General features: G+C 40.9%; 1 protein-coding gene across 4 annotated transcripts in view; it reads left to right on the forward strand.

The window, feature by feature from the left end:
- Positions 1-25,402, forward strand: part of CACNA1E (calcium voltage-gated channel subunit alpha1 E) — a 1,228,023-nt gene that overhangs the window by 294,043 nt on the left and 908,578 nt on the right. For all 4 annotated transcript variants that reach the window (XM_082266485.1, XM_082266488.1, XM_082266487.1 and 1 more), the window contains exon 2: positions 4,364-4,844. In XM_082266485.1, the coding sequence (XP_082122611.1) occupies positions 4,378-4,844 (467 nt within the window). In that variant the 5' untranslated portion in view covers positions 4,364-4,377. The remainder of the gene's footprint in view (positions 1-4,363; positions 4,845-25,402) is intronic.

Genomic DNA, 25,402 nt, shown 5'->3' on the forward strand with positions numbered 1-25,402 from the left:
TGGGCTGTGGAGAGGATGGGAGCTGTGTGATGAAAGACTGAGACAGCTGCTGGTGGGGGCATCTGGGCAGATCCCGACATTATTGTCGGGATCCCTGCAGAGCCTGGACCAGCTCTGTGATGTCAACAGGCTTCAGCCCACTGTTGGCTGAATCTGGGTCACAGAAGTGCAGAACTGGAGAAGTTTGCCCAAAATCGCTTTAACCATTCTTCTCCTTTAAAGCGGAGTTCCGGGCACAGAAATGATTTTTCAACAAACATACCCCCGGGACAGTCAGGGCTAGTACATTCCACAATGGCTAGCCTCTGATCTGTCCCGGTTCGCACTTACCTTTTAGAAGAAATACTTACTTATAAAATTTCTTCCACAGCGTTTCCATCTCTCTTGTGGGCAGCTGAAGCCGGCGCGGTCCTCTTCTGCGTCTTCTTCCGCGTCTTCTTCTCCCAGAATGCGCCTGCACCGGCCCCTCTCGTCACTTCCGGTGCGGCGTCGCATTCCTCCACAGCTTCTGGGCATGCCCAGAAGCTGTTTAGCAGGGTAAGTGACGCCCGGAAGTGACGAGCGGGGCCGGTGCCGTCGCATTGATTCCTGGGAGCGATGACGTTCAGCTCCCAGGAATCATCGCGAGACAGGAAGCGACGGCGGAGCCGCGGTGCTGAGGGAGGAAGTACACTGAGGTGAGTATTTACGATCTTCAATTACAAGGTGAGTAAACAAAAAAACCAAACTATCCAATTCCTTTTCAGGTGATGTCGAACTAGCGGACGGGCACAAAAAAAAAATATTGAATTTGTGCCCGGAGCTCTGCTTTAAGACCACTGCCATTTGTTTTCTTGCTATCAGTGTACTGTAGAAGATCTCTTCTAATGCCTGGTCCAGACCTTGCCTTGTTGGAAATGCACGCAAAACCGCATGTTTTCCCAAAACGCAGAGAATCGCACTGCTAAATATTATATATCTTTACCTCAGATGCAGGATAGCATGGGTCCACCTGGTGCTCCTCACCTTGCCATGTGCTGATACCTTGGGGCTCGCCCAGGGAATTTTCTGTACATCTAGTCATAGTTTTGCAACCAAGGGTCTGGATTTTTTTATATGGATTCATTTGTATGTAATGTACGTGGCAACATGCTATTAATGTTCATATTTTTCAATTTAGTCATCACTGCATATTCTCCTCTATATGTCCTGGGGAAGCAATAGAGAAACGCTTTGACTGATGAGGATCATCTGCAGGAGACAATTGTTGTTTCTGTGGTTAATAAGAAACTTGAGAATAATCCTGCAAGTGGATATTGTAGTAGATGAGAGCAGTGAAGAAGCATGTAATATGTACCGAGATGGTTTTATGACCTCATTTCAGTCTGAAGTGTTTTTCTATAACTTTTGTAATACAGTAATAAATATTTGTGACTTTTTATATGATATCATGTGCACTCCTTTCTGTGCCAGAAAAGTCTCATTTCTTATCTGTGATTTATATGATTACTCAAAATGAAAAAAAAAAGGGTTGGCTTTATATGTATTTTAAAACTGAGCTTCTGGAGATGCAAATATTGCCTAAATACAAGAGGCATGTGTATTTTTACTTTGTGCCTTGTATATTTATTTCAGATCTGTGCTCTAATTCTTCGCAAAACTTTTTTCTTTTTGCAAGAGCTTTCTGCCATGTCTCGTCTCTGCCCTCTCTTGTATTTTTCTGCTGGCAGCTTGTAGTTGGTAGGGCTCTCCCACAGCTCTGCTCTCTGCACAGGCATGTGCTCATATGCAGCATGGTGATGCCACTGTTGTTTTTACATAATAATATCTGGGTTTGCAAAGGGGAAAAAAAAATGTTGTGCCTTCTATTTAGCATAAACTACTTGCATATATTTTGGTACTCTGATGGGCTGGAGACAGGTACTCTGGTACTTTGATGGGGTGGAGACAGGTACTCGGGTTCTGTATTGGGCTGCAGATAGGTACTCAGGTACTCTCATGGGCTGCAGATAGGTACTCAGGTACTCTGAAGGGCTGGAGACAGGTACTCGGGTACTCTGATGATAGGTACAGGGGTACTCTGATGGGCTGGTGGCAGGTACTCGGGTACTCTGATGACAGGTACTCGGGTACTCCGATGACAGGTACTTGGGTACTCTGATGACAGATACTCGGGTACTCTCATGGCAGGTACACGGGTACTCCGATTACAGGTACTCCGTTTCTGTGATGGGCTGGTGACAGGTACTCGGGTACACTTATTCCAGGTACTCAGAGTACCCAAGTACCTGTCATCAGAATACCTGAGTACCTGTCACCGGATGTCATCAGAGTACCTGAGTACCTGTCATCAGAGTACCCGAGTACCTGTCATCAGAGTACCTGAGTACCTGTCATCGGATGTCATCAGAGTACCTGAGTACCTGTCATCAGAGTACCCGAGTACCTGTCATTGGAGTACCCGAGTACCTGTTATCGGAGTACCCGAGTACCTGTCATCAGAGCATCTTTCATCAGAGTACCCGAGTGCCTGTCACCAGAGTAACTGATGGGCTGGTGACAGGTACTCAGGTACTCTGATGGGCTAGTAACAGGTACTTTGATTGGTTTAGTGACTGGTCCTCTTTTTTGGGGGGGCAACCAGTGTGTTTGTGTTGCACTGTAATCGGTAACTAGCTGTCAGGATCAGTGTGTGAGGAGGAGAGCCTGGTAACAGCTAGTTACCGGGTTTGTTGACATTCTGTGAACGGCTGTGATTGGACGCAACCAGTCACGTGGTAAAGAGCCAATTTCATTGGCTCTTTACCCAGATTGGGGATAGACTGTGTCAGAGTGAGACTCTCCATCCCTGAACGCCGCTCTGCGTGCCCCTGGAAGCCTTTGCTGCCATTGTGCTATGTGCTGGGCGTTGATTGTGCCCATGTGTAACGCTCCTGCGTTTTCTGTATAATGTGGATTTGCAGCTGCAGAAATATTCCACTTCAGTAGTCATGTAGAGAAACGCTGAGATACCAATCCCAACTCCCAAGACTCATCATATGTGGATAGTCTCAATTCAGCATACAAATACACACACTCAATAAGATGTTCCTGGAGTGATCTATGTATATAGTAGTATAGTGGTGATAGGCTGAAGAGACAGGTTGAGTAGAGATGATAGGTGACAGACACTTGAGAGGAATGTTCTTGAGAATGAGATAGTAGCAGATGGGATGCAGATAGGTTAGCAATCATGTATGGTAGTAGATGATAGGATAGCAGATGAACATACAGGAGAGACTAACCCAGTGCAAGAGCAGATGATAGTAGGCTCAAGAGCTAGCAATCTAGATAGTGCAGATGTAGTAACAGTCCTTAGTATGCAGAGCTAGATAGTATAAGCTTTAGTATGAAGGTTATGGAGGATTCCCCTGTGGGGTACTTATCACTAGTAGCAAGTAGCAGAGGAGAGGTTCGGTAAGAGCGGATGATCCGGTAGCAGGATACAGGGATCAGCAGCGAGGTTCCGATAGCGAGGTATGCTTGCAAGCCTGCGAGCTTCAAGGCAGGTTATGCGGCGGCACAAGACAAGGTAAGCATCAAGGCACATTGAACGAACACATGTGAGTGAAAGCTGGTGGTTTAAATAGCTGTTCAGTCCGGCGCCTCCTGATGATGTCAGCACTCTTAAAGGGAAACACACCTATATGTGCTTCATCTACCTAGGTAGATGGAACGCACCCGGAAATGATGTGATAGGAAGGCACTGAGAGTGCCAGAATCTTACACCATGTGCCTTTAAGGAGGGTTGGGCTACCTCCAGGCCCACCTGCCCCCTATCTATCCATTAGAATGCATGTGCTTCCACTGTAGAGACTCTCATAGATTTACAGGAGTTAGGACTGCAGGTAACACAGTGTGCTGTGAAGTGGCCCTGAAGCTTACGCATGCTTTTTCAAATGTGTGCTAACTAAACTCCTGTTTTTAACACAAACTGTTAGACAGATTAATTCGTTTGGTATGCAGACTGGTTGGTGAGTTGAATTTTTCTGGTTTTGTCTTATATTGAAGCTTCAGCAGCATGAAATGCAGTGCAAGCATAAGAGATCACATTTATTTAATTTAAAGAGACGGCGCATTTTTTTTTTTTATCTGTGGCAAACACTTTAACTCTTCCTTACTCTACCCAAAAATGTGTTTGGTTAAGTGTACACTTTAATTATCATGTTTTAATAATATTCTGAGGAGATCATCATTTTTTTTGTATTGTGTAATGCTATATGTATTTTTAAAAGACCTTCTGAAAAGCTAATGTAGCGTTCTAGAATAATGGACTAAAATTTTTAATAAATAACCCCTCTCAACCCTATTGTGACTTACATTTCTTCCATTGTGTTTCCTGCAGAGAGATGTGTTCAGATGGTACTAAAGATGCTTGGATTAAGCTCCTGCTCAACCAGTGCCCACACGCTGACGGAGCTTGACCACTCCAGCCCGTTAGGAATACCTTCCTTGGATGCCGACACCCATAGATATGTCCTGGCATTGCCAGAGGCCGAGACTTGGCGCAAGCACCGGTTGGGTTTGACACAGGCTACCCACTCTTGCAACCTTTTGGAACCAGACACTATTTCTGAGACTTTGGTGTCCCGCACAGCAAGCTACGATGCATTATATGATCTCAGAGCAAGGGAGGCGGAGACTAACTTCCCTTTTGAAGGGAACAGCATGTTTGAGGTGGCTACCGGAGTGGACTCAGAATTTCCCTTGAGCCCTCATGTCATTAAAAGGAGAAGAGGAGGCCTGATCGAGCAGAAGGACATCATAAAAGCCCACCAGGCACATAAGATGCAGAGCACACCCCAAGCACGGCGGAAAGAGTGGGAGTAAGTACAAATCACATGTGTAGAAAGTAATGACAGAGTATGGTAACTTAATTGATTCTCCTAATGCCAATTTCTCTGTGTATTTCTGTAGTGCTGTTACAATGATTAAATGAGTGTTTTTAAATCTATAATTTACATTTTCTTGATTGGTGCTAAAAGGAAAACTACACACAAGAAAAGTAGTAAAATAATGTATTTAAAAACATTTAGCCCATTCTTTTTAGTACACTTTTGTTTTTGCACCTGCTACTGAGGACAGATTAATAGCACTTTAAGCAGGAATCAAGCTATGTCTGTTCTTGTGCATTAGTGTGCATTTTATGTGCATTTTAACCTGCGCTGTGTTAAGGCAGGCCATTCAAATGAATGGGCTGGCAATGCACCAGATTGGACCAAGATCCTGCATGATTTTTTTGATGCAGCACACCACAGTGTTACCATGCATTGTTGTTTTTTGTATAGCATTTATGTCCAGGGTGTGTTGAGTTAATGCACTAGGGTGCCATTGACCATAAATGGCAACACAACATAGACAAAAGATAAATTATATGTGAACGGTGCCCTTGTTTCACATTTAGTGTAGTGTATCTGAACCTATCCATAGCATGACCATATAATAAAAAAATGTTATTTGAATATACAGTGCACCTTACATAGTTACTTAGTAGGTGAAGTTGAATAAAGACAATAGTCCATCCAGTTTAGGTGTGTGTGGCCGTAATCACCTCCCATACCCCTGAACGTTTTGATCCTTGAGGTGTACATCCAAGAGTCTTTTAAAAGTAGCCATACTCCCCGCAGTAACTACCATTTGTGGTAGGGAATTCCACAGTCTAGAAGCCCTTACTGTAAAGAAGCCCCTGCGTAGCCTAATGTTAAAACGCTTCTCCTCTAATCACATTGTATGGCCTCATGTCCTCATGCATTCCTGTGACTGAATATTTTTTTTTCTATGTTGATATCACTGTTGAGGTATTTATAAATTGCTATCATGTCCCCTCTCAGGCATCTCCTCTCCAGGGAGAATAAATCAAGCGCTAGTAAGCGCTCTTCATAATTAAGGTCCTCCAATCCCCTAATCAGTTTGGTTGCCCTTCTCTGGACTCTTTCCAGCTCCAATACATCCCTTCTGAGGACTGCCGACCAGAACTTGACAGAATACTCCAGATGCGGTCAGACCAGTGTTTTAAAAAGTGGTAGGATTATAGTTTTATCTCTGAAAAACATCCCGTTCTTTATGCATGCTAATATTCTGCCGGCTTTGGCAGAATAATCTTTTAAAAACATAAAATGTCCACATCCAGTGAAAAATATCCAAAGAAAAAATAAAAACAATGTCCAAGAAAGAAGACAGAAATTCTGTAGTGATCCAACAATGAGTGAAGATGCTCTATCCACAGACACCTCTCTATTAGTAATCATGCTAAAGTGATCCTCTAGGGCTGAATGAAAAGCCACCAATAAGTGAATTGGCCGCTCATCCTAAAATATGAAAATACGGTCAAAAAATGCTTTTTGATCTAAATAGTCTTCAGGTACTGTATAATTCCAGCTGCTTCAATGCATCCCACCAGAGATCCCATTGCTGGGACTAGCTGGATCCACTCATCACGCTTCCAATATATGCTCAAATATATAAATAGAAGCTCATAGCACAATATTGCTAAAGATGTCACTTTTTGTAAGTGTTGTAGACACTCTTCAGAATTTTCTCACTCCTCCACCTGAAAAATGTTAGAGTGCGCTACAGATTCATGTACCTGACACATGTAGATGGGTGACACTGGGGCTGTAGTGTCCATATCATGGACATTTGGCCCTTAGTTTATGTATAGTCCCTTGCTAGCTAAAATATTTCCAGTTCTGCAGCCTATAGCATCATGGTAATAGATGACTCCTCTATGGCCTTATTGAGCTGCCAGCTGCGAGATATACAGGCCAACAGCTTGCCATACTGTACATGGCCATATTTGGACAATGATATCAGTCAGCATCCCTAACCCCTTTTTTTCTTTTAGCTGTTAGCCAGGAGATTGGGTCCGGGGGAACTAGTGTCTCAGAAACCCACAAGCCCTGTGTAGGAATCTGTTCCACAACAGCTGGCAACTTCTCAGCACATATGGCCAAATCTGACCTTTAGTGTCTCTCAGTACTCAGAGCTGATCTTATTAGTAGCCAGTTTGCTTATTTACAAGCTGGTGCTAGTTTTTTTTTAATCTGTTATGGCCATAGTTTATAAAAGTTGTGGTAGTAAGAGCTACCTAAATCTGGTGCATGCTTCAGTACTGGTGCCAAAACCGGCACAAAGCTTTCATGAATTAGGCATAGGCCATACCTCCTGAAAACTGAATTTTCCCCTATGTCTCTTGAGGAAGGGGAGTAAACTGCTGCTGGTATGAAGTGCAGGATCTTAGAAATACTAATATCTGCAATGAACTTGTCAAATCTCAGGCTGTTCTGACAGGTAAAGCTCCAGCATTTCCTGACTGTGGCAAAGCTTGCCCACCCCTTACAGCCTTCTGTACATTCCCATTGGCAAGCGAGGCTGCCTATCATAGTGATAGGCTAAAAAGAATTTGCGCAGGTGAGGTTTAGCTGCAAGCTCTAACACTACTATGAAGTGTCAAAACTTTGCTTGTCAGAATGAAGTGCAATTTGCCCTTGAATTAAGCGTTTGGGAAACTGCTGCAACAGTTTGCCTCTCCTCCACCCAATGACAGAGATTAAAAGGACAATGCACAAAATATAGTATTTTAGTTATGTATAGATGTTGGTAGGCCAAACTAAACTGTGAATATTAGGAAACCCACCCTAAGAAATTTCTTCCACTATTATTAGAGTGCACGTGGACATTAAGTGGCTGCCGAAGTTCAGCAGATGCAACAATGGATTATTGCAATTGTTTGTTACACAGTTTTTTAAGCTCTGCCTATGCATTTTTCATCACAAGCTCAGTTTACATTGAGCAAAATATATTTAAAACAGATACATATGCCTTACACAAATATCATCCACTTAACTCTTTCTTTGAAAGAAGTCACATCACGCAACCAAGCTCCTCACACTATGCATTTTACCCTCTGTTGCTCTTAATTGTAGAGTAAGCCTTGATAAAGTCCAACAGAGGGTGAACGCAATAGCGGGAGAAGCACAGGTGGGTGGTGTAACCTATTTGAAATAAACTATTAAGTGAAGGAAGTTGGAGTCAGTGTATGTATCTTTTTTTAATGTATATTTTGGTTGTTGAAGATAGACCTGTGACAGAGCCAGCACCTGGAGGTGGAGAGATGAGATTGCAGAAACCCATAAATGGTGTATGGTTAAATTGACTGGTTTTGTGACAAGTTTACTTTAACCTGTAACGAAGCAAAAGTATGCAGTATGCACAGACAAATAAAATCCAAGAATCTAAATGCTTTTCCATATAATGCAGCTATTTGGTTTTCAGATTAGTCATCCCTTAAAGTGATACTAAACTCTTGTTAAAAAAAAAACATGTATGTATTCTTAACTCTAAAAAGTACCTTTTACTGCTCAAAGCCTTATTAAATTCGAAAATTCCTTTTTTTTTTTTGTTGCTGTCATCTCACTTCCTGTTAGAGGTTGGCTATGTTTGTTTTCCATGGCTCCACTATATGTAGGAACATAGTCAGTCACCTTCCCTTGCTTGCTCTGAGATGGTAGATAAATGGCGTTAAGCGCCAGAAGTACCTGCGCAAATGGATAAAAGTGCAAATATAAAATGTATACAAAGGACAGAGTTGTGCATATATAACTTGATAAAGTGATATAAATAAAAGTGCACAATATAATGGTGTAAACCAAAAATGGGGAGCTGCTGCTTAATCGTAAAAACGTAAAGAATGGTAGATGATACACCTAGGGTGTACTAAGCTGCGCTCACCTGAAAAGTGCAATTGTGCAATAGATAATAAAATTCTCATATAAAGTGCATAAATGGTAAAACTCATCAAATATAAGTAGAACTTATTTTGTGAAAATTGATACACAGAGATAAATGTATAAATAGTGACAAAAGTTCCTTAAAAAAGTGCATATAGTAAAGTGCATCGAAAGTCAGTGAATGAATAATTCATGAGTATAGTCCCAAATGGGTATAAGTGAGTAGTCTAAAATTAGGCTACCTATAGCGCTTGCTTTAAAAATCGTGAGATAAAAGACTTACATAAATATATTAGTGAATAAATATTTCAGTGAAAAATAAAATTATTATTTAGCAGCTGCTATAGTAAAAAAGATCATATGAGGGTAAGTAGTCTAAAAACAGGCTACCTATCGCGCTTGCTCTAAATAAATATGACTATATAAATACAAAGTGTTAAATTAATACATATATTGTAATAATCCAATAAAACTAAACAAGAAAATCCTCAGTGAGAACAATTTTCAGTGAAAGTCCCAATAAATGTGTAGAGAAAATATATGTGCAAAAAATATAAATATATATATAAAATGTGGTTCTTCTGTGCAAAAATTTCTTGAATAAAGTGCAGGTGCTTTGCGCAATAGTGAATCCAAATGACAATGGTAAGATTCAATCACTCACCAAACGTTGTGGGTCATGTGTGCCTTATAGCACCAAGACCTATTAAGCTTGTATAGCCCTCCTGGCTAAAAACGATCTCTTTATCTTGCTTCTGGGTAGGTGAAGTGATGAGGTCCCCCTCCGTCTCCTCTCCGCTCGCCAAGCCAAGATATGTGAAAAAAGTGAAGCTCCAAATGGTGTATTACCTTTTAAAAGTTTTTATTCCCAACCGGGTAAAGGTATATACATTCAAAAAAAACGAACTTCAAGCAAAGAAAACGAACTTCAAGCAAAAAAAGCCAAAATATAATACAGGGGAAGTCAGGTATAATCCTTTTTGAAATTGCAGCTTTGTTTGGCCGCTTGTGACCGTATGTGTGCGGCGCAAGCCGATCGGCGTGGACGCTAGTGGGGGAACTTCCGGCTTGCGTTCCACCCTTCACATACGTCACCACGCTGTGCGTTCCAATCTGATACGTTTCGTCACTTCCGGTGACGTCTTCGGAGGAGTGGCCATTCCTTTATTCACATATCGCTGAGGAGTGTAAGGTGGCAGAGGAGTGTGAAGCTCTTTGGTATACAGGCGTTTGTGGAGTGGATACCCTTGGAGGGCCTGGTCTTTCACTTTTGAGTCTGGTCACATTGAACCATTCTGCTTGCATTGACCCCCTGTAATTAAGGGTTCGGTGCTTTCTGGTAAGCATATTTATGCACTGGGTGCCTATGTGGTGAAGGGATTGAAGATCTGTGTCTATGAGGAAGAATTATCCCTGGGAGATTGCACTATTTCATCTGTTTATTTATTTGCTGATATTTGGGACTATACTCACGAAATACGGTATTCATTCACTGACTTTCGAAGCACTTTACTATATGCACTTTTTTAAGGAACTTTTGTCATTATTTATACATTTATCTCTGTGTATCAATTTTCACAAAATAAGTTCTACTTATATTTGATGAGTTTTACCATTTATGCACTTTATATGAGAATTGTATTATTTATTGCACAATTGCACTTTTCAGGTGAGCGCAGCTTAGTACACCCTAGGTGTATCATCTACCATTGCTCTGAGATGAACTAGGGACTATAGCGGTGGTTTCTAAATTCGGTCTTCAAATACCCCCAACAGTTCATGTTTTCATGGCTTCCTTTACCTTGCACAGGTACTTTATATCAATATCAATGGCTTGGTAATTTTATCGAAGGGAAATCCCAAAACATGGCCTGATGGGGGTTCTTGAGGAACGAGATTGGTGGGAAATTTTGGATTATGGAATGTGTAGTGTGTATAGAGCACATTTCTGAAAATAACATGTACTGCTCATTCCAAACAGAGGGAAACCAAGAACAAAAAAATAGATTTTCTGAGCGAAGGATGTTTCAAGGAGGTAGAAACACAGTAAGAAATGATTTAATAAAAAATGGATTACAGGGCTATTATTAAAGGATGTGTAAGAATTTTTTTTAAGAAAGGTAGGATATTGTTTAGTGTCACTTTAAGTATTCAATATTTATATATTTTATTTTGGAGAATAAGAATCGCATAGCATCACTTTAAGAAAAATAAAATGTCTGAATTCGACACAAATATAGATGTATTAATATTTATGCTATCCTTCAGGTAAAATCATAAGCTCAAATACCTGTCAGGCATGCAGCTTTATAGCCCAGGGAAAAAGAAGGTTGACTTAATAAGAAACTGCCTCATTAAAAGACTTTACGATGAAATGTAATTGTACAGCTGTTCTAAGTAGGAGATCTCTGACCCCATTACACCTTTGTAAAGTGCACTATTCATTTTTCTGAAATGATCCCATAAGGTAGGTATGAAAATGAAGCCCCCCTATTACATGCTCAGACCTTTCATTTATGATACAGCTTTGTACGATTGATTCTGCAGTCTTTATCGCCCCTGTGAGGCTCAGCCTTGTGCGGCCTTGTGCGTGAAACAAGCCCTTGCCAAAACCAACTGGCTGCGCTCCAAAGTCCTAACACCCTTAGTGATATTTCTGAGTGAGCTGTTCAGGCCTTCTGGGCAGCCTGACAATGTCTACAAATCCAATGCAGTGGAAACAATGAATTACATTATCAAGTGCGACTGGAGGCCTCGTTTTAACAAGTAGTGGAGGAAGAAATTACTTTGTTGCCAGTTAAGAATTTAAGTTATTTTTAAACAGTTTTTTTTTTTTTTGCTCCCCCCTTCTACCAAACTCTGCATTCACATTGTGATGTCAAGCATGAAAAACTGCTGATAGTTATACATGAGGAATAGATATACAGTATAATGAGTGAATATATAATATATATAATCGAGAGTTAGACATGAGTATTGTAGAGCTTGTGCCAGAAAATGCTGAGAATGGCTGAATTTCTAACAGGCACATTGATGAAACAACTGTGGGTGTTGTAGTTCCTACCTACTTTCCCTGTCATAAGGCCAGCCCATTTACTGTATGTACAGGGAAACCTATGTAGAAATGCTCAGCCTCTACAAACATACTAAATATGAATAAAAATGAGTGCGCTACTGTTATATAAAACAGCTGCAAGCACCACAACACAACAATGTTGTAAAAGGACTGAAACAAAGGAAAAAAGTGCTGCGCTACTAAACAACAAGCTCCTAATGAAATAAAGTGTTGCATATAATTGTATGCAATTGTGTATATCAAAATTATCAATATCCATAAAGTGCATAGAATTGTGCAAAAAATCCAAATAGCAAATGTGCAAAGAAAACATCAAATAAAGTCTAAATATGTGCAATATAAATAAATATACAGTGTGAAAATAACGGAAATTAATCAATTCCATCAAACATAAATTGAAAATGCAGAAAAGGATAAATAAAGTCCTCAATCTTATAAAAAAGAGTGCTCCGAGATATAAAGTCCATATCCGATCAAAGGAAGAACTTAATGTGTTCAGAAACAGGGAATTATCACACTGAGTGCGACCATCACCAGAATGAAGAGTCAGGAGTGCTTACCAAAATATGTGGACCCTAAAACCATAGGCAGAGTAACTCAAGCAAGAAGTGATATCACTGGTAGTGCAATGGTCTCACAATAGTTGTCACCGCCTCCTCAAGTCTTTTGATAGGCATAAAGGAACGCGGGTACCCAAGAAAACAAAAAGCCTCTTCATAGTGTAAAACCATCAAAGATAGACTTTATTAAAACGTAGAAAACGTACATTCTCTTAGTAGTTAGCAGGTGATAATGGTACAAAGTAGTGTGATCAAAAAGAAATCCAATTGGCGCAATGTCATGGAGCAAACTCAATGAAGCCGACGCATTTCATCCTCTAAGACTTCAACTGGGGTGTTAGTATGTGTCCATTCATTGCGCTTTTATATGAGTAGAGTAATTAATTAGCTCCGATTGTACAATCTGTTCCTTATACCAGAAACCAGGATGTGTCTCCACCTCAATCACCTGTGGGTATTGATTACACCTGCGGGGAGTGGTTGAGTAAACAAAGCCTCACTATCAGACTGGCTAGTACTGTGAAAGTAAACAGTCTCACAATGCTGCAAGTATACTACACGTGCGCAGTACTACGCATGTCGCGCCTCGTTTTCACACCTGACCACACTCCACATCAGGAGACATAATACCCGCATTCCAAGCCTCAGTTTAGTCTCGCAAATTTGCCATAGCCCCGGCGTGAGGACTGCAACCCAGGGCAGCGTACAAAGTAGAAAAAAAGGCAATCTGTAAAAGTGTATAATGGTTCTCAATATAAACCAAGAGAGAAAAAATATAAACATTGATATTACTACTACTAAGCTACCGAGATACCTGAATCGCTGGAAAACCTATTAATACGCTAGTATATGAATGTAAACTAACACTAATAGTATATAGCTATGAGTGTATAATGAACAAACAATAAAAGATGTGATAAAAGAAAAAATTAGGAAAAAAATGGGGATATATAGAAAAATAGGTAAAAAATATATCAAAAAGAAAATATAAAAGGAGAAAAATAGGGCAAAGAGGCCTATTAGACCTTAGGGATCTAATAATCCTTTCTAGTACACTCAAGCCCTATTATTGAAAGCATGGATGTCCCAATCGACATTCATGCCATGGGGCCAATAGGTTTTAAGCTCATAGATCCAATAGGTTTTCAAACGTGAAACACCTCTAACTGCTGAACCAACCCTCCAAGGGGGTGTATATTTATCTATAGCTAGAAATTTAGTACCTGTGGGGTCCTTTCTAGGGTGGCGTAGATAATGTTTGGGGACACCATCGTTAGTTTTACCTTTTTTAATAGTGGCTATATGTTCATTAACTCGTACTGAAAAAGGCTGTATGGTCCATCCAATATGTTGTTTTTTACATGGGCATGTAAGTAAGTAAATAATATTTTTAGTGGCACAGGTGGAAAAATGTTTCATCAGGTACCTCCGATTTGTGACCGTGGACTCAAATGTATCTGACTTTCTCCTGCCACTTATATTGTAGTGACACACATTGCATCTGCCGCAAGGGTAGTAGCCTTTCAAATTGTGAAAAAAGGTTTTTCTTGTCAGTGGATCAATTACAATGGGTGCAATCCTTCCTTGTAATGAGGGTGCGCCCCTATAGATTACTCTGGCTCAAACCGGAAGGGATAGGCCCAGAATATGGTCATTCTTGAGAACATCCCAATGTTTATTTAGGATGCTCCTAATTTGTTTATGTTTGATGGGAAATGAGGTAAAGAAAGACCATTGAAACTTTGAATCATTATTTATAAGGGTTTTGTCTGCCAGCAAGGAGTTCCTCTCAAGGTTGGACAGCCTTAATATGTCCTCATCAATAGCAGTACTGTTATAACCCTTCTCTATAAATCTCTGTTTTAGTATCTGTGCCAGACAGTCAAAATCGGAAACGTTGGTACAATTACGTCGCAACTATTATAATTGTTTGTAAGGGACAGATTTCAACCATGCCTTATGATGGCAGCTATCCATCGGAATATATCCATTTCGATCCGTCATTTTGAAATAGGTCCTAATTTCTAATTTGTCATGGCTGTGTTTTACCAGATCAAGAAAGTGTATTTTTTCTTTGCTTGCCTCATAAGTCAGGGAAATACCTCTATCATTGGTAATCAAATAGGCCATAAAATTCTGCAAAGAATCAAGGTCTCCATTCCATAAGAGGAGGATGTTGTCTATATATCTAACCCAGAGGACCAATTCTGGCCTCTCCTGAGTATAGATGGCATCCTCCTCCCATTTTGCCATGAAAAGATTTGCCAGACTTGGAGAAAACTTGGCCCCCATAGCAACTCCCTTCTGTTGTAAATAGAAAATGTTTTCAAACCAAAGAAAATTGTGTTTAGTTGCGAAATATTAAAAAAGGTAAAACTAACCATAGAGTCCCCAAACATTATCTACGCCACCATAATAAGGACCCCACAGGTACTTAATTTCTAGTTATACATAAATATACACCCCCTTGGAGAGGTGGTTAAGCAGTTAGAGGTATATCACGTTTGTAAACTTATTGGATTCACAAGCTTAAATCCAATAGGCCCCATGGCATAAATGTCAATTGGGAAATCAATGCTTTTATTAATAGGGCTTGAGTGTACTAGAAAGGATTATTAGATCCCTATGGTCTGATCTATTTTTTTCCTTTTATATTTTCTTTTTGATATATTTTTTACCTATTTTTTATATATCCCCATTTTTCCCTTTATCATATTTTATTGTTTAGTCATTATACACTCATAGCTATATACTATGAGTGTTAGTTTACATTCATATAACAGCAAATTATTAGGCTTTCTAGTGCTTCAGGTATCCCGGTAGCTTAGTAGTGGTAATATCGATGTTAATATCCGTGTTTATAGTTTTTCTCCATTGGTTTAAAATGAGAACCATTATACACTTTTACACATTGCCTTTTTTCTACTTTGTACGCTGCCCCGGTCTCCAATTCTCACATTGGGGCTATGGCACATTTGCTAGGTATAAGGGTAATATGTCTCCTGATCTGGAGCGTGGCCAAGTGTGAACACGCGAAGGCGCGACACGCAAAGTACTGCACATTTATACTATATTCAAACATCACAGTACTAGCCAGTCTGATAGTGAGGCTTGGTTTACTCAACCACTCCCCGCAAGTGGAATCAATACCTGCAGTTGATTGAGGGGTAGAACACATGCCGCCGGCCACGCTACAGACACTTCCTGGTTACTGGTAAGAGGAACAAATTGTACAATCAGAGCTAATTATTACTCTACTTATATAAAAGCGCAATGGATGGACCCATACTCACACCCCAGTTGAAGTCTAAAAGGACGAAACATGTCGGGTTCATTGAGTTTGCTCCATGACATTGCGGCAATTGGATTTCTTTGTGATCACGCTACTTTGTACCATTATCACCTGCTAACTACTAAGAAAATGTAAGTTTTCTACTTTTTAATTAAGTCTATCTTAGATGGTTTTAAACTATGAAGAGGCTTTTTTTTTTTTCAAAAGACTTGAGGAGACGGTGACAACTATTGTGAGACCATTGTACTACAAGTGATACCAATTCCTGCTTGAATGACTCTTTGCCTATGGAGTCCACATATTTTTGTAAGCGCTCCTGACTCTTATTCTGGTGATGGTTGCACTTAAGGTGATAATTCCCTGTTTCTGAACACGTGAAGTTCTTCCTTTTATCCATTTTTGCAGATGACACAAAATTAAGCAGGGAAATAACTTCACATCATGATGAAGAAATCTTACAGAATGACATGAACAAAATAACAGAGTGGGCAACTACATGGCAAATTAGGTTTAATGTGGAGAAGTGTAAGGTATTGCACTTGGGGAGTAAAAATATAAATGCAAAATACGCTTTAGGGGGGGGGGGCCTCTGGGGGAATCAAAAATGGAGAAAGATCTGGGAGTCTTAGTAGAAGATAGAATTAGCATTAGCATGCAATGCCAAGCTGCAGCTGCCAAAGGGGATATATTCCAGAGATAAAACCATAATCCTGCCGCTTTATAAAACTCTGGTCCGACCACATCTGGAGTACTCTGTCCAGTTCTGGTCATCAGTCCTCCACCAAGGGATGTGGGGGAGCTGGGAGAGTCCCGAGAAGGGCAATCAAACTTATTAGGCGATTGGAAGACCTTAATTATGAAGAGTGCTTACAAGCACTTGATTTATTCTCCCTGGAGAAGAGATGCCTGAGAGGGGACATGATAGCGATTTACAAATACCTCAACGGTGATCTCAGCATAGAAAAAAAGCTATTAAGTCGCAAGGAATGTAAGAGGACATAAGGCCATACAATGCGATTAGAGGAGAAGCGATTTTACCTAAGGCTACGCAGGGTTTTTTTTTTTTACAGTAAGGGCTATAAGATTGTGGAACTCTCTACCATAAATGGTGGTAACTGTGGGGAGTATGGCTACTTTTTAAAGACACTTGGACGTACATCTCAAAGATAAAAACATTCAGGGGTATGGGAAATTAATATGTCCACACACACCTACACAGGTTGAACTGGATGGACTATTGTCTTTATTCAACCTCAACTACTATGTAACTATGTAACTATAATCGGATATGGACTTTATATCTCGGAGCACTCTTTTTTTATAAGATTGAGGACTTTATTCATCCTTTTCTGCGTTTTCAATTTATGTTTGATGGAATTGATTCATTTTCACTATTGTCAAACTGTATATTTATTTATATTGCCCATATTTGGGCTTTATTTGAAGCTTTCTTTGCACATTTGCTATTTTGCATTTTTTGCACTTTATGGATATTGATATCTTTGATATTCAAAATTATATATGAATATATGCAACACTTTATTTCATTAGGAGCTTGTTGATTAGTAGCGCAGAACTTTTTTCCTTTTTTTCTACAAACACACTGTTTACCTACTGCATACAAGAGCATGGGAAGGTGACTCACCAGGAGATTAGATAGAAAATTTCACTAACATGCTGTGACAGAGGTGTGGGTTGAACAGAACACATGTGGAAATCAAGAGATATTTTAGGGCCCCTGACCAAGGGGTTCTTCATTTTGGGGGGTTAAAAAACAGGATGTCAGATAAGGGAAGGCCACAGGGCAATAATTCCAACACCGTGAGGGACATACATAAATATAACAGGGTGGCAATAGAGCACATCAAGGGATAAGTCCAGAGGCACAGAGCAGCAATCTAGTACAGCAGGGACTTAGTCCAGGATCACAGGGCACAATCTGGGCACAATGAGTAGCATAACACCATCCAGTACAGCAAAGTCCTAGGACAAAGGGCAACAATCTAGTACAGCAGGGACTTAGTCCAGGATCACAGGGCACAATCTGGGCACACTGAGTAGCAGGCCACAATCCAGTACAGCAAAGTCCAGGGGCACAGGACAGCAATTCAGGGACTCACCAGCCAACAGTGGCCTCAGCAGAGGAAGTCCAGGCAGCATGGCAGGGAAAAAGAGGTCTGGTGGGCAGAGGTCCTTCATGGGCACATTACTGGCTCCTGCTGCTGTCAATCACAGCCAGTGAGGAGGGACCTGGGGGTGGGGCTAAGCCCTGTTCTGTTTGTCAATGGACACACAGAGCAGGGCTTGGAAGCGAGCATGCATGAGTGCCCCATAGCTAACTGCTTGCAGTGGGGGCATTCAGCAGGGGGCAGGAGCCCAGAGTACTGGAGGGGACCCAAGAAGAGGGAGATCTAGGCTGCTCTGCGCTAAACAACCTCCAACAAATAAGTGCTTGGGATCAGCTACTAATTGGTCAAAGAATAACCCAGGGCATAGTCAAAGACTTACAAAATGAATTAAGATGACATCAGCTTAAAATCCCATAGAATTAACTTTAATAAAATTTAGAATTATTCTAGTGGTATACATATCACATACCCATTTTAGATGTAACAGTACATATTCCATATTAGTGTGTGTGTGTCTAAGGCAATTCACTAACTTGACTGATATGTAGCAAGACTCCCGTGCCAGCTGTCAGGATAAGGGAACTGGTGTCACTGAACCCACAGAGAGACGTGTAATCGTCCAGACCAAGGCTAAGTGCACTTGAAGCGGTGCGCCCAAACTTATGTCAGTAGGCCACTGAAGGATACAAGGGAGGAAGTTACGAGGCAGGACTTAATGTAAGTCGGGCTGGGCTAATATGGATTTGTAAATGTAAATTAAAGGTACAAAAAAAGAGATAAAGTTAAAATAGATTGACATAACCACAGAACAGATTACCATGTATCAATAATGGATTGGGACTTCATAAACCAGAAGGAATAACCTACAAAGTTAAACAAATAAATGAATGCCCATCCTCAGAGTGTCAAAACATAATAATAATACCTTATCCCCAGAGGGAACAGTATATCCTGGGAAAAAAAACTGTTCATGAAGGTGCACCATGTGGCATGAGGGGGAAAAAAGACCCTTCTCATGAATTTATACAACATTATACACCTTCAGGTCCTCATTGAGGCCATCCGGAGACATTGTCCCCAACTTGTAGATCCAGAAGATCTCCTTTCTAAATAAAAGGGAATACCTCTCATTGACCATAACGATTTGTCAGAAATACATGCAATAGCCAGAACCTCTAAGTACTTTATATCTTTATTATGAAAATGAAGAAAATAATGGAGCACATTATGATTATCACATCCTTCTTGGATGAAACTGCACTGCTTACCGACATGTTTGCACAATGTGCATGTAAGGAGGTTGAAATAACTGGCTAGATGCTGTCCCAGCAGGTAGAGGGTATAAATGAATGCTTTGCTAGTTTTTTGGAGTTCCCTCTAACAACATGTCCCTGAAAAATGCCTAGTGGAGAGCTAAGATTGATGCTCGTAAAGGGAGTGAGATGGAAAATAATATAAGATTCTCGTACGACGTGTCATTTACTTAAAATCGTAAAAAAACAGTACACATTAAGTGAAAATTGTTCAATCTGTTCTCGTATGAGAAATATTTTGGAGCTTGTCCCATCAGAAATGTTCATTCAGAAAGTTGATATTGGCTGTAGAAAGTTGTGTACACACTATACGGTAAAAGACAGTGATGGAAGTTAACTTCCACTTTAAGTGCACGTGAGGAGCCCACGCAGAGTGCACGGTGGGGCCAACTCCGATACTGGGAAATTGTAGCGGAAAATTCTGGACAGGTTAACTCAGACAAGCCTCGGAGTGTCCCTTCTAAATGCAGATTATAGTGAAGATGTATATTGTCGGGGGGAACCGAGAGTTAACTTGAGAGCAGTTGCAGTGCAAGTGCAGATGGTGTACGTTAAATCTAAGTGTAGAGGCCTGTCTTAAGGTTTTAGTATTTAGTATAAGGTTTAAGTATTCTCTCATGGCAGCTTCAGCCTTGTCCCAGAGCATTGATGAAGATGACACAAAGCAAAGGCACCCATGTGTATTAAAGTGAACCTGTATAAGATGCCTAGCGTAGCCCAAAAGAGCCCACTGGTGCGTAATTCCGGTCACGTCACTTCTGGTCCTGATCTTCAGGTCTCAAGCTTCCGGCAGTTGGAATGCGTGCCGACTCCAATTCCTGGGCATAGAATAGGCAGGTTCTTCCAGTGCCAGTGTGGGCACCAGTTATGTAAGCAGCCCGTGTAATGTTTTATTTTATGATTTTTTTAAATAAAAAATACTACACTATATAGTTTTTGATTTTCTGGTGGCAAGGCAGAGTGGTGGAGATAAGTATTGGACGCATGGTAACCACGCCACCTTCGTGTGGAATCACAAAGGATCCCAGAATGCAAGCATGTAGTGACCTGTGTGGTCTGGTGAGTTATATTCCATCAGAGTACATTGGGTCCGAATGTTATAGTTGATGATGGCGTAATAGTGTTTTCCACTACAGAGCCAAGAATTTTTTGGCATTATGGACGCAATTAACTTTATTTGAAGTACTTTATTTCTTGATGCACTTTATGTTTCAATGCACGTTGATTACTGTGTTTAGCAATTTTGTATGCCACACATTATTTTTATGATTATCGCAGTTTATGCACAATTTAGGATTGGTTACACATTTTGAGTATAGCGCCCCCTATTCATTGATAAGATAACAAAGAAGTACAGTCTCAATCCAGGTGAGTCCACAAGGTGTGCATGCTCCTTTAAATTACACACTGTGAAGTTCAGCCTGATCACCAGTGTCACTCCAACCTGCTCATGTTAATATTAGGACCTCTGCAAGGAAAGGAGTTCTAACATGCTTGCATCCCCACAGGGATGAAATACTGCTCAGTTATCCAGATCAAGAGCTGTTTTTAGGTCTTTGTGAACAAGGATTCCTCTGCATAATACTCATTACCACATATGCATCCATATGAAAGAGAAAAAATCTTATAGTGCTATCCACATGCTTTATTCAGAAATAATAATGATTAAAAACACTCACAAGCAGAGTAGTAAAAGTTAAACCAATCCAATATACGTGAACTAAATGGAGGGCACCAAGTGCACAACTGACCATTACTCTTATAGATCCAGAGCACTCCTTAGCATAATGGCGACATTAAATTTCAGGCTTTGCCTTTTTTGTGCATATCGTCCTGTGGAGGGACATCTTCAGAAGGTAGGAGCCTGCTGCCAAGCTTATAAAGACAAGTGCTAAACATTTACCCAGAGTACTTTTATGCAGATCTTGACCATGTGATCACCAGACCCAGAAGTATTCCACCCAACCTTTCAGTTTCCATGGAAACATAACAACAGTGCTCCAAATCATACATTCCTATCAAAATGATGTGACTGCGGACTTGGAAGTGATGTATCAGGTCAGTTACAATAGTTGCACGTATACATCAAAAACACAATAATAATGTTTTAAATGTATACATAGAAAAAAAGATCGCTTTGGCACCAGTGTATATTTTTGTTACTTCACATATTGCATAAGGATATTAGAAGGTATAATTTATGGACACTGTCATTTGTTTGCAATAAATTGCCTTCAGGTTTTTTCTCTGTTCACATTTGGACAGTTGTTATTGTGTTAGTGATTTGTATACTAAAGTGATACACAATTGTTTTCTTTCATGCATGTGGTACTTGTAATTATGTACTATTGCAACTGATGATATACAGTAGGCATATGGGTATATAGCATATCATTTCGCGCACTTTGTAGGATTTATTTATTTGCATTATAGCGCAGCATATTTTATAAAGACTTTCACATACATAGTTACCCCTCTTACTCAGTATACAAAATGTATCAATTAGTCCACAGGAGTTTTGTCTGTGATAATATTTTATTGTTTGATGCTCTTTTTAAAGGATAATAGACTTGTATATGTTTTTATATAATATGCAAATAAATACTGTAAAAGTTTATTTATTGTAATCTCTTGAGTGGATTTAAGAATCCTTAAAGCCCCGTTAAGCCATTTTTGGAATTTTGGTTATTGTATATAGGGGGTGAGGTGCTTTATGAAGTCATTTTGCAGCACAATCTACAATATATACAGTACATTGTAGTTACGGGTTATGGGGGTTTTCGAGAGGCCTTTCTTCATTAGTGCTTTTAAAATGCTGTAATGATAAAAGCTGCTTACAAATCAGCCGCTGGGATAGGCTACAAAAGCACAATTCAATATACTCCCAATATAAACACATGGCACAGATGCCAAAATGTCAACACTTTATAGTCCTTGAAAAAGGGGGACACCTAAAACCCTCAAAATGCATTTGATTTTCTGATAAGTGCTGTGAGTATGGCTTCTTTTCTGCCTAGTTTTATACCAGAGAAGATGCCCAATCTGGATTCTCACTTGAGCCAGCATTGCACATTGCTCTACCAAAGTTTTATTCTCTGAAAAAAAAAAAAACACTTTCATTAAAAATGATATAGCTTAAAGAGGCTTAAATACCCCTTAAAAACGTTGCCTTTTGCTTTACGACCTGCATCGCTTGGACACCCATGTGGCCTTTATAGAGGAAACCCATTTCCGGACTAATAGATTGCCTAGTCTGCGGAATAAAGCTTTTCCGCATGTTTATCATTCCACCTTCGTAGAGTCCAATTCGAGAGGAGTCTCCATCCTAGTATCCAGTCATTTGCCGTGGGCACTTCGTGAGGTTCTCCTAGATCCGGAGGGGCGTTACACATTTGTTAAGGGCATGATCGGAGACGTGTTAGTTACTCTGGCCTCGATTTATGCACCAAACAATGGTCAGGACATGTTCCTTTCAGGTGTGTTGGAGGCTCTTTACGATTTTTCGGAGGGCCAACTATTGCTGGGTGGGGATCTTAATGTTCCTCTGGTGCCGACCGTTGATTCCTCTACGGGCTGTTCATCGGTCCCTCCCAGGGCCAATAAGCGAATCGCTCAAGCCCTTCATCGGGCGAGAGGGATTATACGTTTTTTTCCCCTCCTCATGGGTCCTATTCTAGGATCGACCTTTTTCTGGTCCCTCACGCCCAGTTGCATGCAGTCTGCACATCATCTAGTGCAGGGCTCAAAATTTCAAGTCCTGAGCTACTAGCCAGGCCTTAAGGGTTACTCGCCACCAGTTGCCCCACCTAACCCTTACCCTGCCCGCCCCTAAATGCGCCCTCAAAAAATTATTTTATAAAAGGACACTGTTAAATGTTTTTGCATGAATGCAGAAGTTGCACAAATAAATATTAATAACAACAGTGTGCTTGTATGTGCGTTTTACCTGGATTTTAGGTGCACTTCTATTGAATTCTATTACACAGTGCGTTTTCTGAAGCTGCATCAAAGATGCAGGATGCAGGACTTTAAAGCGCTTTCATGAAAACACACTTTGTAATAGAAATTCAATAGAAATGCACCTAAAATCCAGGTAAAACGCACATACAATCATACTGGCCAAACCACAGTTCACCAGTTATTAGGGATAAGAGAGTGAATGGGGGGGGGGGGGGGGGTCTGGGTTGTAATAATATATGTTAATGAAGATCAGAGTGAAGGACTGTAGAGAAAGTGCTAAGGCTGTATTTTGGGACAGGACAGGGTCAGCTAAATGTCTGCTTGGAATGCTCGGAGCTGGGACCAGAGGCTGCAGGACATACAGTACAGATTTATGGAGGGGACAGCTGAAAGATAGAAGTAGATGAAGGGTTAACGTGAACAGGAGAGAGGAGCTCAAGAATCGCTGCTGACTTACAATTGTGCAGGGAAGATAAAGACACGTGTGCGAGGAGACGGACAAAGTGAAAGTTACCAACTCAAGTGACCTGGCAGGGAAGGAGAACAAACCAACAGGGGGAGGGGAGCTTGGAAGGAGAGAAGTGATTAACGGCCGCAGGAGAGATAAGTGGCTGAAACGGAGGAGTCCAGAAATCATGCATTATGCAATAACAGGAGGGAGAAAGACATTCACTCCTGTCAGGCAGGTGAAGGCAGAAGCTCCTAGTGCGCCCCCCCCCATCACAGATATGGACACTGCCCACCCCTGCACGTACCAACAGTGTTCTGTCTCTTCCTCTCCTCTCTCGCCTTCAATCATTTTCCACTCGCAAAATGCGAGCAGGCGAGTAGAAAATTTGAGGGCTGATCTATTGGTTCTATTACTTGGTCAGACCATGCACCAGTTCTGATGACCTATGCTTTATCGGAGGCCCAAGCCTCTAAATCTATGTTCTGGAAGCATAATGAAAGCCTGCTCCAGAACTCTATTGTCTTGGCAGAGGTCCAGCGGAATTACGTACTTACTTTGAATTGAACAACCTCCTGGACTGTAATCCGGGGGTCTTTGGGAAGCTCATAAGCCGGTGATCCGGGCGTTTTCATTAAACACGGTGCTAGATTAAAACGTGAACACTCAGCCCAACTATCGTCCCTGTTGGACACTTTGCACAGATTGGAAGCCAGACACAAACATGCTCCCACACCTGCAGTGCTGGAAGAATTGCACATTACTCTCAAGTCTATTTTAGACCTGCAATTATTTAAAGTGAAAGCTTCTCTTCAGCGCTGCCAGCGAGTTTTTTATGAGTTGGGAGATAAATGTGGGAAAACGCTTGCTAGCGCAGTGTGGGATCTTCGGGGGTCTACTTATATACCACATATTATGTCCTTTTTGGGACGTAAATCAACTTTACCCAAACAGATTGTTCAAACTTTTGGGGACTTCTATTCATCACTATACAATCTTGAGACACCTGCTGTGCCAGAATCCAGGATGGTAGAATATATCATCTCTTCCCACATGCCGAGTCTCACAGGAGAGGTTGCGGGGATGTTGGAGGAACCGATCACCCCTATGGAAGTGGAGCAAGCCATCACTTCTACTAAGCCAGGGAAAGCCCCGGGACCAGATGGCTTTACGCTGGCTTATTATAAGACACTGCTTCCCGTTTTAAGCCCTCATTTAACACGACTCTTTAATGCCGTGGGAGAGGGAATGATACGCTTCGTGCACATATTACCGTTCTCCCCAAGGAAGGGAAGGACCCTACTGCCTGTGGTAGTTACAGACCAATTTCCCTCCTTAACCTAGACCTTAAGTTTTTCTCTAAAATGTTGGCGTCTCGGTTGAGTGGATACCTGCCATCTTTGGTGCACCTTGATCAGGTGGGTTTTGTTCCTAAGAGGGAGGCCAGGGACCACACGGTCAAGGTTCTTAACCTGATACATGTGGCAAGTTCTGAAAATATTCCGAGTGTCTTTCTCAGTACAGATGCTGAGAAAGCATTCGACCGTGTGAATTGGTGATTTATGTTTTCAGTACTTCTTCAAATTGGCCTAGGAAATATTATGCTTAAACGGATTGGGTCTGTATACACTGACCCGTGCGCGCAAGTGAAGGCAAGCGGTACACTATCAAATAATTTCACAATTCAGAATGGCACAAGGCAGGGGTGTCCTCTATCGCCCCTTCTGTTTGCCCTCACTTTGGAACCTTTCCTTGGCAGGGTCTGCCAAACTCAAGATATAGGAGGGATTCGGATAGGTACTGGTCATCATAAAGTCTCGGCTTATGCTGATGATATGCTCTTTTTACTTTTCAATCTAGTAGTTTCCCTACCGAAC

This window comes from Pelophylax lessonae, assembly GCF_965119305.1.
Source record: "Pelophylax lessonae genome assembly, chromosome: 8".
Classification (NCBI taxonomy): domain Eukaryota; kingdom Metazoa; phylum Chordata; class Amphibia; order Anura; family Ranidae; genus Pelophylax; species Pelophylax lessonae.